Genomic DNA, 15,791 nt, shown 5'->3' on the forward strand with positions numbered 1-15,791 from the left:
TATATAAATGTCAATATAGTATAATATAACATAACATAACATAACGTAACATAAATAATAGAAGGGGAATATATATATATATATTTATATACACACAAGTAGCTTGTGAAATACCCAGCTAAACTGATTTTCTCAGGAATAGAGACAATATATTTGATCTCCCTTGCATGTCTTATTTCTCTGTTCTTCATGTTCATATTGATTAAGTAGAAAAGAATCAAACCCACTGTTGGTCCACATGTCAACAAAGCACCTAGCAGTGTGATAGTAACACATGAATCAATGAACAGACTTTCTGCCTTATGCTGACTTAAATTTAATAAAAGAGCTGACCCTTCTTCTTTTTTTTGACCCTAAATCAAAACTTTTATTATTCAGAAAGCAACAACAGGAAAGGTATTACAGTGTAATACTACACTGAGTGTTCATTACTGAACTATTCAATTCAATCGCTATCTCAGAAAAAACAAGATGGGAGAGAGACAGTATTCACAGCCTTCTTTTTATTACTATTATTCTGCCCAAGATACAACTGAAGCAGGAAGGATAAGCAATGTAATAGAAACTAAAAGGATCCTTTGCCTGAGTAAACCCTGATATCATGCCACTAAGACTGATATTTCATTTCTATTTCTCATTGTATTAACAGGTCTGAACATCCAATGTCCCCAAAATTACATCATTCCCATTTTCTTAGTGGAAGGAAAATATATCATCCATAGACATAATATCATTGCTTCACCTGTCCCTAACCAAGGACTTAATGTTGAAGTGAGGCACTAAAATTTTGCCATCAAGTTAATTTTGCTTAAAATAGATACATTTCTTTATTTTACTACAAATGTATAATTAAATTCTCTTACCCAGGAAAAGAAAACTATGAAACCCAGGCATGAAAGAAAATTCAGTCAGAAGTGTGAGAGTGTTAAATCTATAGAGAACCTTTACAGAGCTCATATTGATGAGCTCTGGTGAGTGTCTTGGGCAGTTTAGAGCTCTGGCAAAAGCAGGTCAAGCCTCACTGGTGTGAGGGAAATTGTTTGCCTTGCTACCAGGCTGAATTTGACCTATTGCGCAATTAAGAAGAAAGTAAAGTGCAGCATTAGGCAAGTTCATTGTCACAAAAACAGTTAACACTCACTTAATGTGGAGTCCTACCCCCAGGCCTCAGACAGATTTAAAGCTCTGTATTTAAAAATAAGCACTGCTTTGAACCAAGACAATAAAGAAGCCATTAGGAAAAAAAAAGTCTATTAAATACTTACCAGGAAACCTGCTATGGAGGTTAGCATCACAGTTGTATCCATTGAACTGAGCAATCACTGGAAGCACTTTAATCGTCAGCAGGAGCAGCAACCATACCTGTTCCATTGCAAAACCTAGCAAAACATTAAGTGGTTATTACACACATCTGTTCACTGCATTAAAGATGCTTACTGCAAACATTCTCTCGCTCGGGAGGCAATGGTCTCCAGCAAAGGAACTGGGGATAAAGCTCAGAAGCTTGTGGGAAAGAGGTGACAGACAGCAGAGCCCACTTCTCTGCTCCTGAGTAATGTGTAATTTCTATAATCCTCTACAACTTTTAATCATAACTTGCGGCAAAATGAAAGGTACTCTAGGGTAATAAGAAAAAAAAACCCTAAAATATATTGATAGATCAGAATTGCTTGAATATTTAAATTCCAACTGTTTTTTGGCATTTCAGTGTAAAAATTCCTTGAGAATGATGTCTTGGCTAAAATAAAACTATTGTTCCAAGTCATGGAAAACCATGGAGATAAATGGTTAGCTCAGCAATTCTCAGGCTCAAGATCCTAGAATAAAAATCTGTTCATATCTGTTTGCCAAGCATTTGTTCTTTTCAGCACACAAAGAGCTTACACAAAGAGCTGGTACAGATACTTGCATCTACTTGAATTGTATCTGGCAATCAGAACACATGAATTTCTAGTGTTCTCAGTAAAGATTGCTTTTTGCAAGGAAAGCTCCAAGGTGTAATACCCGTGATATTTACCACAACCAAAAAAAACCCCAACTTCTTATACATGTCCATCAAAAGCATCCCAAAATACTGAGATTTTTGTCAATGAATCCAAGGGCACTATTTTTTTGTTTGGCTTATTTTGTTTGTTTGGGTTTCTTTATTTACGTAAGATTTTATCATTCTAGAGAATATAGCTGCTGATGTAGACCCCAAATGTGGCAGTGCTCTCCATTTGCCTAGACAGGAACTCAGCAATTCCAAGATTTAGGAAATTGCTCCCTCTAAGACTACAGATCACCTCTCTCCAAGTGGATAAGGAACGTGTGCAAACTCCAGAGTTGTAGAGCACCTAAATGCAGCCATACCTGGCATGGCAAGGGACTGTCCTGCATTGCTGAGAAGAGCTGGCCACAGCACAAGGAGAGAACATTTGAGACAAACCCTCAAACTTTACTGGATCTTTCAAGGCTACACAGCAGCCTCTGATCTACTTCTCAATAATGCAAAGGCTTTCACTGATTTTCAAACCATCCTCATGTAATGCCCTGCGTGGAATGACCCTTAGAGGACACTCCCACATGCTTTGTCAATGAGCAGATCAACTCCAACAAAACACTGACCCAAATTTCTCTAAAAAGGCAAAGGTATGCCCGAGTGTACAGCCAATAATTCCTGTGTAGTTCTGTTTGGAAGAACATGGAATAAAACGCAGAACTGGAAACACCAGCTTCCAGCTAAGCATGAACATTTGGGAAGTCAGGTGTAACTTCTGCTATTATCACATCCAAAAGCAGCTCTCCCCCCTAGTTATTCACAACTTTCTCAGTGTGTGAGTTACAGCAACAATGAAACTTCCTTTTTTTTGTTTAGGTGGATACTAAATTCTAAACAGAAGCACTCTTTGACCCTTTATGCTTTTTCTCTTGGATTCCTGTGGAGGTTGACAGCACTTGCATCTAATGTTGATGAAGAATTGTGAAAACATATGAAAGAAAATAAAATTTCCAACTGGGTTGCTATGAAACCTCTGTATTTTCATGATCTCTTCACCCTGTCCATCACTCTCAAATGGAGAAGCACGGCAGTGTTTTGCTTGCTTGTTTACTATGAGAATTCATACATTATTTTGAAGGAGACATCTTTTCCTTCAGAAAATTGGCATTTCTCCACTGTCCTGGAGCCTTACCTCTGCTTGTACAGCAGTTACATCGATAGAGTGGGTATTACTGTTCTCTTGTATATGAGCTGGCTTCTGATGTCCATTAAAATGGTATATATCAAGGGCAATTTACCAAGATCTAAATCAGAGTTTAATTTTCTAACATCCACAGTGATTTTCTGCTAGCAAAAAAACCAACCAACCAAACAAACAAACAAAAAAAAACCTGTTTGAAAGAGTTCAATGAAAGATGCCACAGATAAAGTTGTAACTATTATTTTAGATGAAAAGCAGAACTTCACAATAAATTCTAAAATTTTAATTATTAAACATAACTTTTACTGCTGCATTTTGGAGGAAGGATAGATGATTGCTAAGGAACAAATCTGAATTAAGACATTAGGTATTTATTGCGTAATTTCTCTAGCTGTATTCAGAACATTTCAGATTTTAACGTAACCAATAATGTCCTACTTGCTTTTTGGCTGTTGACTCATCTGCATATGGATCAACATGCAGATCCACATCACCAACTGAGCTGACTCCTGCTGCTTTTGGTTAAATATGCTAGGAACACACATTATTTTTCATTTCTCAAGAGAAGTTCAGGGCTAGAAAGCACCCTGAGAGGCCAACATCACTGATCTGCCCACCCAGACACAACTAAGGCAGCCATTCCTGCTTTTCCAGCCTGGTCTTAAAGGCCCCTATCAAGCAATTTCTCAACAGAAATTTCTAAACTTCAGCCCCTCCAAATGGATAAGGCATCCTAACCAAAAGGTTTGTACCATACTGATATGGCTGAACATTAAATACAATTATAGAAGCAAAAAAGTTTTACCAAAATAGTAACAGGAACATGATATTATTGTTGGCATATGAATATGAAACAAAAAATGCATATACAAAACTGTAAGATAGCATGAAAGTGTCAGGAATGGGAAGATTTATAATCCAGGAATTAAATTCATGAGGAAGATATCTGCCTTTTTTTTTTTTTTCATTTAATATGCATTTCTTAGTACGCCTTTTTTGGTTTTTTGGGGAACGCAGCTCTTGGTGGTTTAAAAAAAAAAAAGGGCTTCTTTGATCTACAACAAACACATTTGGCTTTTAAGAAGAGTTCTAGGATTAAAAAGATACCAACACATACTGCAAGGGAAATCTGACCCTTTCTGTTCATTAAACTCTTAAAGAACAAACCAGTATCATGTTTCACTGATGTGCCAAGACTCAGGCCCTACTGTTCTGTGCTGCACATCACTGAAGAGTACAGAGAGGTCAGAGTTGCAACACACAGCCCTCACTTTAATTGTTATCGCTTTACAAAGCCCTCATTCCTGCTTTCATAAACTTCACCATGTCAGAAAACCTGCAGTGAATTCTCAAGTAAAGATGTTTATGATTTAAACATGACAAGCTTTTGCAGTCAATTTAGGAATTTAATTCCTCTGAGAAGCTGCAGTTTGACTTAAATTCCCTCTTCTTTCCTCTGTCATGACCTGCTATTCATTTTCCTTCTTTCCCATCCTCTCTAAAAAGATCTTCAAAAATTTTCCATTGTCAACAGCATTCACTGATTCAGATCTGCATTTTTATTGAAATGCATTTGTGACTTCTGAGTACATTATTATTTCAAATATTCTTCCTGTATTTTATATGAACTTCCTATCATCCACTGCTTATTCTCTATTATTAATTCACAGGGTGTGGCAGTTCAGCAGAATAATATGGTGATCTTTATGCCTTCTGACTGGATATGTCTTTCAAAAAGAAGAGTTAATAGTAATAAGAAAAATTTCTGAAAGAAAATTATAGATGTGATGAGCATATAACAAGCTAGTGGCATTTGTATGTGTTTTCATATAAACCTAGTGCACCTAGTAAGTGCCTAAACGTTGTCTAGCAGTGTACATTAGGTACCTACAAGTAATGCAAGAGGAACATTACTTCTCACAGAAATATTTTCAAATTACTATTACATAGTTCAACAAGAGCATCTCAGTCACTTCGTGATGAAAAAGCTCCTTGTCCTTCTGGCTTGCATTCATCCTGACACACTTGTTTCTGCATGTGCACCCAAGATGTGAATAATTGTGAAGTGCATTTACGGTGCCACTGTCGAGTCCTCCAGAGCCACTCGGCTTCTAAATACACACGAGATCATTTGCCATCACTTAAACGTAACCCAGTGAACAAAAACAGAATACCTCTCTGCCTCAAGTTCTTCGGTGGAACTTTCTCTTTTAACTTGTACGCCCTATTGAAATAAATTACGGCCATCGTTTTCACTATCGCTTTCCGCTTTATATTCTTGGGTCTTATGATGCAGATAAAACGGGACTTGGATCTTTACAGCAAGTGTTTTAAAGATAAGCCTATCAAAAGGTGATAATTGCCTTTTGTTAAAAGCCTTCTTATAGAAAAAAGGGCAACTGAGATGCAAAGAAGTTTAAGACACATTTCAACTACAAATTTTCTCTCTGTTTGTGCATAATCATTGGTTGTGAGACTTTGAAACACTTATATCTTTTTTTAGAGTGTTCTGTGATTTCAGACCCCATAGTGCCATCACATTCCTGACATCTAGCGAAACCTGCAAAATACAAAAACATATACAGACATGCACACACATATATGCACATGACAAATGCAAACACACAGAGGCACACACCTATACCTTGAAATTCAACAGTTTCCTATGAAACTAAACTTATGGTCAGCCTGTATGTTGTCAAAATTACAGTACTTGAGAGCTCACAGCAAATGCAATAATTTGACATATATGAGGAAATAATAAAACTAAAAAATATCAGAAATCAGTGCACCTCAGAATGTACAAAATCAGCTGATTTTTCTCACATGGAAAATGTGAAAACGTTTTTGTTTTAAGTCAATAAACTACTCTCTCAGAACACAGCAGTTGTGGACTGAATGAGAAAGATGATGATTTAAAAATACACATTAGTCGGGCAGAGACTTGCCTTCAGCATCAATTATGTGGCCCCAGAATGACCTGCATGTATTTTCTAGTCATATTTTCTCCCTCAGTTCTGGAGATTTATAAACAAGAATCCTGAATTAACTCCATAATACATTAGAATTGTAATAGAATATTGGGTGAAAATCTTGGAACACCTCCTTAATCAAAATACTACCAGAACCAAACAGGAGCTTTCCCTGACCAATTCTAAATCATAGCTAAAGTCTCATATGCCCACAGGTTTTGTGAATCAAGTAAGTGCCCATACTGTCCAAGGAAAATGAGACTGGAGAAGAAATTTTTGCGGTTTTTGAAAAACAAAGCTTTTGCTTTGGTTCAAACGTTCAAAAAATTCCAGTGTAAGTTAAAAGAATTTTGACTTATTTTCAAGTCTTTTTACAATAATCTCTTTCACAGAGCAAGAAAACCAAAGGGTCCGAGAAAGAAATGTTAAGTTTCCACAAAAGGAAGCCACATCAAAATCATTAGACTTTAATCTGAAAGACCTCAAATTTTCACCAGCACACTACAGTGGGCAACTCATATTCACAATCATAAAATATTTATATAGAAGCAATATGTAGTGTGCTCATGAATTGAAATGAAATAATCATTTTAAACCCTGCTGAACACCAAAATTTTGAAAACCTGCATCTGCTTCCAGAATTCATAGCTCAGTATTTTTTGTCAATCTTATTACTGTAGTGAGAAATAAATGTGTATGTTCAGTAAATAATAGAAGCCTTACAGACATGCAGAGCTCTTGAATCTATAAAACCAGTTGTGTTTAGAGAGAGGCACTAGCACAGGTCCATCTGGAACTTCCTCTCAGAACCTCAGACAGGGAAAAATCCAGCTGAGAACATTTTTCTGTCTGCTTATGACTAGGGAAATTTAATTGGTGTACCATACTGCCAATAAGCTGTTAAAAAAAAATCCCAAAGCAAAAACCTACATTTTAGTACTTCAAAAGATTCCTAATAAACTTTTAAACATGGTACCTTAGTATACATGTATGTCTTTATTTTTTCAACCAATTCTTGGATGCACTGGGGTTTTTGTTAATCTAGTCTGAAAATAAACTAAATTAACTGCATATTTACAACGCAAGAGGAGAACGAGTGATCAAATGAATACTGTGCCTTTATGAAATATTTCCAGATTTATACAAAGCAGCATACTATCTTCTTCAAGGGAGACAGACTACTGTGAAAATATAATTATAAAAGTATAAATAAATCTAAAAAGCTATTTGTTGAACAAGCCAGAGATCCTGACTTACTAGGTCTATTTAAATTTATTCACTTGCAGGTGCTGAGGTCATGGAATAGACTGTTTACCTGCTACTCTGCACTAAATAACAGATTTTTTCCAGTGTTTCCTACATCCACTAGTGAAATAATATTCTTCAGACGCAATATCTTCCCCTTACACTGGTCCATATTATTTTCACCATAGCTCTGCTTAGTGATGGAACAGTTGAATTTTAGTTTAAATATTGCCAGAATACTTGCTTTGCAGTCCCACAAAAGCAGCCTCAACAGTGTATTTATATCTCTCTTCCAGACATTTATTTTAAAATTCTAAGAAAATGCTAGCATCTTTCAAATCATGCCAATAATATTATACAATAAAAGTACATAATTATGTATCTGAGAGATAAGTTAATAAATGTAAGTCTCTGTTTGAAATTATGTTTTCAAATCCATGGTTCAGAGATACCTCAATAAAGTGTGAAAACACAAATCAGCTTTAAGTTCCACATATAGAAATGCAGAAAATGACATCTCCCGAGCCTCACAGAAAAAACTCATTTCTATTCTATTCTTCCAACCTTCATGAGCTAACCCGTGTTTCCCACAGGACATTTGTGAAGATACAAAGCACACAGAATGTTGCCAGTGAAAGCAGATTTGCGAGGAAAACTGGTGTAAGGAAGCAATTTATAGTCAAGGCCTTGGACCTGAATTTATCAATTTTCAACAGATTATCCTCTCACTTTCACACTCTTCATATTGTCTACTGCATCAGAAAAACTTTGACATCAGCAAGATAGTTGAGAAAAAAGGAGCAAATTCAGTACAAGTTTTGAAGACTATTGCAGTGAGTAGCCTGAAAAGACCATTTTAGCTCAAATCTAGATGTTCTTGACAAAACAAGACCTCCTTTTAATCATTAAAATCCACATAATTTGGCTTGTTGTGCTCTGATTTTCTTTAATTTTGTGGTTTATAGTTAAACTCCTTAGTGCAACTTCAGTGGATTCAACTGAAACGCCAAGACCATAAACCAACTGAAAACATTGATAGATTCCCTATTCAGGTCACTGCATTTCTGACTCACATCACAAAACTAAAATAAAAATCCTGTTGCATTTTCTTTATCTTACTTCAGCTACGAAACACTATAAACAAGCTGATTACAAAACAAGAGCCATCAGATAAACACCAGCTGTGCCACATTCACTTACAGACTGGCAAGCACACAGAAGTATCTGGAATGAGCACAACTACAGTGTTTAAGATACTGTCTAATTAATCCAATAGTGAGAAAAAAAAATGGGATGATTTAGCTCTATTGCAACAGGTCTACATCATGTTACTCTTTCACTTTCAGTGGAGACACTGCAATTTGACAATCACTGAGACTAAAGCTAGTCCAGGATCATCTTGAACTGAAACTCAAAAATAAAAGCTGAGTCACGTCCCCTGCACAGGTAGTGTACAAAGACTGTCCCTAAAACCTGGAACTAAGACACTGTTCCTAAGCTTAAACACATTCTCCGCACATGCACATTCAGTCTATAGATTTCCTTCTCAGACCACTGATCATTATAGGAGTTCCATCAGCTAGCAAATTTACAGAGACTGTGAAACCATCTGATATAGGCCCCTGAAGTGTCATCACATTCTACTGGCCTTCAGTCGCCTCTAACCATGGTCTGGATTCAAACACACTGATCTAGTGATGAGATGCTCTTAATTCTATTGCCTGGCCTCAGAGCCCTGCAATCACACGGGCAGATAAGGATCTAAATGAGTATCATTCTACTTAATTATTCTTTTTATGCTTTTGGAGAGAGCAATATAAATATAAATCTTCAGTAAAATAATACTTGATGTCACTAGCAAGTAGATTATACTCCAGCCATCTGTTTGCAGCTTGAAAAGTTACCAGTAAAATAAGACTTGCCTGACAAAAAGCACCAAGAGTTTATGCCATCATGATTACTTCAATTTCCTCACTTTTAGAAACAACAATTAAGCAGTAAGGATGTAGAATAATGTTGCAGTAGAGTACAACCTTATCTATTCCTTGGAAGTTAAACAAATTTGCAGTAAATAATGCTGCTAATATCTTGGTCAAAGAAAGCATGTAATACCACAGATTTCATAAACTGTGAAATCAAAGAGATTCTGTTCCCAGATTTATATTCAAAAAGAAAAACTATTTCTATTGTGAAATAGAAGAGATTCACATATGGCTACTTCTTTCATCATGTTTCGAGTCCATATTGTAGCCATTTGGGACTTAAAACAAGATATGGAGTCATTTATGAGCCAACCTGTAAAACAAGTCCGAGGGGTACTGCTTGAGGTGTAGCTGAAAGAAAACAAAACATTTTGTTTTGAATGGTAAAACCATTCTTTGATCAAAAATATGCAGGCAGGGCCAGCATTCCTATCTTCTGCAGCTCTTAAGGTTTTCCCCCCCCAGGGACATAAGGCAATTATAGTAACTATGTCAATTTGGACAGTATCAGTTCATCAGCTTAAGGAGGACTTGATTTCAAATCCCGGTGATCTTCATTGAAGAATATATCGCTGTTATTATTACTTTAAAAATAAACAAAGGTGGTGCAATTACCATGTCCAGCCAGCTTTGTGACCGGAAACAATGCAATTTCCAATCAACGAACTCCTGTCATTCAATTGCAGTGGAGCCAGATAAGAAGTGCTGCTTATCAAAATTTTCCTCCATCAATGCAATGACTGTGGGAACAGGCTGACTGACACAAGTTGGATAACATCATCTCCTTCAAGCAATTGATTGTTTCCCTCCTGAAAGCAACACGAGTGGGTTTGACATACATTGATAGCCTCCACATTGCACAGGACTTATAACCTTCCTCCCTAGCATTAAATAGCACAAGTCTGCCGGGGTACCCCTAGGCAAAAGCTAAGTTGCAAAAGCCACTCACAGTCGGATGCTAATGCCTTCATGTTTGCATCAGCCATTCCCTGCATACTTCTTCCCCAACAAACTACCACTGAGATTTCCTGGTGAGGTTAAATTTGTCTGACAAGTGATAAAGTAAGAATTTTCTTTTTAAAGTAATGAATTCTGTGATATTAAACAAGATTTTAGTAAGTTCTAGTTGGCTGACATAGTGGGCACTTACCAAAATCCCCTGTAGTTGTTGAGTCAGCTGTACTCCATCTATCCCGTGCTCCTGCATGTGATCAACTGTTCAACCCCTTTGCCCTGCAGAACTTTTTCAGAAAATACTCTGAGCCTGTGGATGGAGGAAAAGAGACACTCATTATGAAAATTCTTTTTAAAATAGGTCTGGATTTCAGATGGGAAAATTTGACAGGTCTCAGAATACTTTACAAGCCTGTTCATCATCAGAATGAAACCTGAGTAGGTTCTTTATGGTGGCTTTTTTCAATCCTCTGCCTGTTTTTTTCTTGCAGGCTTTTGATCTGCTTCTCTCCACTTGTATGAAGAAATCCAGAGGACCATGTGGGGCAAACAATCAACCTGGAGAAATTCTTCTGTCATCAGCTTGTTGAGGGAAAACCTTGTCTGCTTAAAAAGAGGGGTGGGAGGAAGGAGAGAGATGGAAGCATTGAGATAGGATCAGTAACTAAACTGCAAGGTTATCAATGTACCGTTGTGTGTTGTGAGAAGTGTCTATTTTTTTTTTTTCAGCTCCCGGCTAAACTCATGGTACTAAACAAAACAAAAGCAAAAAGAGCAACATTTCTCGCTGTGATGAAAATGTGATATAGGGGTGTCATCATGAATACAGGTGTCAACAGAATGATAATTACCAACAGGACATCAATGCACACAAAGCCAAGTGCACACAAAGGCAAAGATCAAGCTGCTAGAAACTAAGCCTGCTTCATAATATCTACTCCTCTGTTTCTGGGATTTGGAGGGGGGTGTTTAACTCCCGTTTCTGGCATTAGATTTTTTTCCTCCTTCTGCCTCTTCAGTTTATATTATAACCATCTATGCCTGGAAGCTTTTGTTACACCTTTGGCCAGGGAAAACAGTAGTTTGTAGGCTTTTGTATCATAGAGTCAGTTTTGAGGTACCTGGATTTTTTGGGATGTGGGGCAGTTTTAAGAAGAGAAAAGCCCTGTCTCTGCCATGCTTTCACTTTGGCCAGCTCCTCTTAAACATCAAGGTGCTGCAGAGCACAGTGTGTACATTGATGGCAACCCAGGCAGGCCCCACAGACCAGCCATGGCAGAATCAGCACTTACATCTTACACTGACTGGCCACCTCCTCATCATCCTCCAGGGTCAGGGCAGTGACAGAGGAAAGCAGATTTTCCTCTTAACACTGAAGCATCACACAAATCCAAACTAAAGTCTCTCTATGCAACATCAGTTTCACAAATAAGTGTATTTAAAGAACAGTCTAACCTTGAGTTGGTTTGCAAAATGAGAATCTCTATTTATGTTGTTTTATTATTTAAGCCATGTCCAATAGCAAAAGCCATCCCTTGCCTTTTGGTCTTCAGATGAGATTACTGAACATATCGAATCATCATAAATCACAATGCAATTTCTGTTTCCACTGACAGCAATCACAGCTTCTGCAACATCTGGGTTTCCTTCCTCTGCAAGAGTACGTACACAATGAAATCCTGACAGGTGTCATCCCACCTTTCCCTTGCTGCAGACTGTTTTTCAACAAAAAAAGGAGACAAAGCACAAGACTGCGGGACAGTCCTTATTACGTGAGACATACTCAAGGAGCTGGTCACCAGCAGCTATCCACAGAGAAGCAGAGGCTGTGCTCTGCTGGGAGACACAGCTCTCCCCCCAAAAGCTGCAGAAGCAGCTTGGCTGAGGTGAGCACACTTCTACCTGCTCATGTGTGTGTGAGCAGAAGTGGGCTAGAAGCAGCACTGTGGGGCAGCACAGCCCACAGTGGCTGCATCACCCTCATCCCAGCAGGTCACAGCATGCCCCCCTACAAAAGTCCTTGCTGGCAAGCACCTCTCACCTTATCCTTCTCAGGGAAACAGTTATTACCTAGAAATTTCCAACGCCAAGCAGCTTTTGCCACCTGGAAGGGCAGCAGTTTTCCCCTTAAATCTATTAAAACCCCATAGGCAGAGTGAAAAACAGCCCAACATGTTTCATCATTAATTAACTGCTCTTATTTATTGGAAGCTATCAATCAAAAAATCCTTGTTCTTAGCAAAAACAAGCCCTTCACTGCTATAACACTGTATCTATAAGCAGCCTGAAGGATATACCACATGCCCTCCAAAATCCAAGTTTCTTTTTCAAGTTCTCTATAGAGAATTCAGTAATTCCCCTGCTATATAATGTGTTGTTTATCTATTCTTTGCATTCAAAATAAAAAGAAATCCCTGAATTCTTTGACAGGGAAAAAAAAAACCCACCAAAAAAACCCCAAAAAAACCCCAAAACAACAACAACAAAAAAACCAAATCACAACAACACCTATTTCACCATTAACCTTTGAGAGAAGATGCCCCCAAATATTTGATTCTCTAACCTAAGAGTATATTCATAAGGAAAACTATTTTCACCCTCTATAATATTCAATGGTTTTGAAAGTTTTCAGTATGATTTCAAACAGTTATTTTGGCCAGAACAAATATAAGACCATAGTTCTATGAATAGGTCACAAAAAGCTTTCCAAATGTACGTCGTTATGAGTAAGAGACATCTTGCTCATTTCCTGATTAAAAATCAGTCTCCATTCCACAAATACCTCTGTCCATCTCACTCTTTTTTTTTGTTTGTTTGTTTTATTTGAAATCAGACAAGCTGATTCTTCTAAACCATAATTTTCGAGGTGATTTGGGCACAGCTTGATTACTAATCTTATCAATTAGCTTCTAAGGAATTCTCTCCTTTCATATGGAAAGGTATAATACACAAACTATTCTTTTTTCCTCTTTTCCAGAATTTAGAAAGTTCCCACACCTTCCTACCCATTTCTAAATACCTGTGAGGAGACAGAGAAATGGCAAGAAAATAGAAAACCTCAACAGAGGAGAACAAATTTCATATAAAAGGTTATGTCCAAAGACTTTTAATCAGTCCATATCAAGCCAAATTCTACTGCTGTTTTGCCCTCAATGTAACTACATATTTTACCAGATTTGCAATTATCTTAATAAAAAATGAGATGGATAATATAATCCTTTATTATTAACCAGAAAAAAACCCTGGGTTTTATCCCCATTATCCTCTTATAGATAGCTCTGGAATTATCTTAAACTTGCTTCTACCAAACAGAGCACATCAGAACTTCACCGTTAATATGAAATTCTAAAAACCTCAGCTAGATTGCTAGCTTGGAGCACAGAGGCCATTTCAAAACAAAATATTCTTCAGTGTCCTAAGCCAAAATTCCCATTCCCAGGTTAAAAGTGAAATGCTTTGCCCTGTGAAGAGGTATTCTGGGTTTTTTGGAAATGAGCTCTGAAGGTGCCCAGTGGTTGCTGGAGCATCCATGAAATGAGTTCTGCAGCCTAAATGACCTTCCAATGGAACAATTCAGACAAAGCACATCTCAATTGTTTAGGAACAGAGGAAGTTTTATACACAATTAGATAAGTAATTTTTCTAATCATACGCTTTTTGTAGAATATATGTCAACAACAAATGTTTAAAATATGTCTGGAAAAAAAGAGGATAGCTAAAAGAACAACCTCAGCTGTCAAAACACTAGCAAGCAGATCTTTCTGACAAAAAAATCTGTCAAAGTTTGGCGTGTTTTTGGGACATATATCTGTGTATATAGGTTTATATTTGAGAGTATTCTTATGGACTCCCTCAATAGACTTCATCACACCATCCACATTCAGTTCTTCTGACAGTGAAATTTTGGAAGCCTCCAAACAGCACCCCACTCCTTCTCCAGTTGCTTTGTGTTTCTCATAGCTGTATCCATCTGCATTTAAACCCCCACATACTTGCTTTTCTAGGCATTTCTCAGTATTAAGTCCACATTGAGCCCTTTGATATAAGTAATTCACATTGCTTCCCAAGTTTCTTTTCTAAAAGATCAGATTTAATTCGAACCCCAGCTAAACTGGATTAACAATGTATATAATTCTTACTGTACCTAATCAATGTGTGCTGTAACCACAAGAAAAAAAGGTGTAAAAAGTCAATATTGCATGAGAGATTCCTCCACAGTTATAATCAAGTGTATTCACACAAAGACATGGCTTAAAAATTGTTATGGCTGTTTACATTATCGGCATCTAGAGAAAGTGCACACCAGTTTCAACTGAATAGTATTCAACCTCAAAACCATCTAGTTCACTTTCTATCTTGCCAAAGCAACTGTAATTTAAATCTCTCTAATGCAAACCGTTAGCAGAACAGGGAGCACAAGTAAGGAAAATGATCATGAAATTATACTTGAACTGAAAGATCACGGAACCCAAATCCAGTTTAGACAAAGTTTTACCAAAGGCAAAAACATGACCTGAATAGATTGTAAATAACCCTGGCATCAGTTTCATTTGGGTACAGACCACAGACCAGGGACAGAAAAATCCCTGTTAGTTTTACTAGCACACAACAACATACATCAAAAGACCAACATGTTTCAATATTAGCAGAGGTGAATGTGAATTAGAAATGGCTGTGGTTACAAATTGGGAATTGGAATAAAAAATACACTCAAGACTCCTTCAGCTTCTCTGGATTTATGCAAACCTGCCTGCTTGGTGGTAACAAATACATAATCCCTTTGCTTTCGAACCGCATTAAAACCAGTTCATTTCTTGATTGAAAATTCCTTTTTTATTTCACAGCTCTGCTTTTTAGTTTTAGATTTTTAAGCCCCTACTCACAGAACCTACATCTGATCTACACCTACACCGTAGATGACCTTAGCTCGCCTGTGGCTGTTTTGAAAATGAATTTTCATGTTGACGATTACACACTTGACAGCTCATTGTGAAAACAAGTCTGGAATTCAACTTCCTCTTGGATAATACAGAAATTTTTTATTTTGTCCCAATTTTTTTAAAAAATAAATAAATAAGTCACCATGTTACCATTTGCTATCTTATCTCCAGTCACAGAGAGTTACACTTTTCACACACAAGACACAAGTTTGTTTTAAAGGCGATGATTTCCAAATACACACACACTTTGGTAGCAATAGATGAATCCTAAACACAACCCACTTGGATGTAACAACTGAGGCACCCTTCTTTATGAACACATTTCCACCTCCCAGCCAAATCCACAGTCTTTATTCCTGTCCTAGATTATACTTAATTTTTCAGTAGTAAAAGCATTTTTTTTTCTTCTGCAGAGGCCCTCTCATCCCTCAGATGAGAAAGAAAGGGCATTTTTGACCTGAAAGGAAAATTCACCTGGTCCTCTTGCTTTACAGCACAGCCTTTTTCCTTGTCTCC

General features: G+C 37.2%; 1 protein-coding gene across 3 annotated transcripts in view; it reads right to left on the minus strand.

The window, feature by feature from the left end:
- The window catches only part of ZPLD1 (zona pellucida like domain containing 1), a 48,572-nt gene that overhangs the window by 20,219 nt on the left and 12,562 nt on the right, over window positions 1–15,791 (minus strand). For 2 of the 3 annotated variants that reach the window (XM_066177344.1, XM_066177346.1), the window contains 3 exons: window positions 10,770–10,938; window positions 10,532–10,645; window positions 1,266–1,379 (listed from right to left, as the gene is read on the minus strand). In XM_066177344.1, the coding sequence (XP_066033441.1) occupies window positions 1,266–1,371 (106 nt within the window). In that variant the 5' untranslated portion in view covers window positions 1,372–1,379; window positions 10,532–10,645; window positions 10,770–10,938. Of the gene's footprint in view, window positions 1–1,265; window positions 1,380–10,531; window positions 10,646–10,769; window positions 10,942–15,791 lie in introns of all 3 variants that reach the window. The other variant, XM_066177347.1, reaches the window with a different exon arrangement.

Source organism: Chamaea fasciata, unplaced genomic scaffold, assembly GCF_029207755.1.
Source record: "Chamaea fasciata isolate MVZ Bird 193981 ecotype frontalis unplaced genomic scaffold, bChaFas1.0.hap1 SCAF_2, whole genome shotgun sequence".
Taxonomy (NCBI): domain Eukaryota; kingdom Metazoa; phylum Chordata; class Aves; order Passeriformes; family Sylviidae; genus Chamaea; species Chamaea fasciata.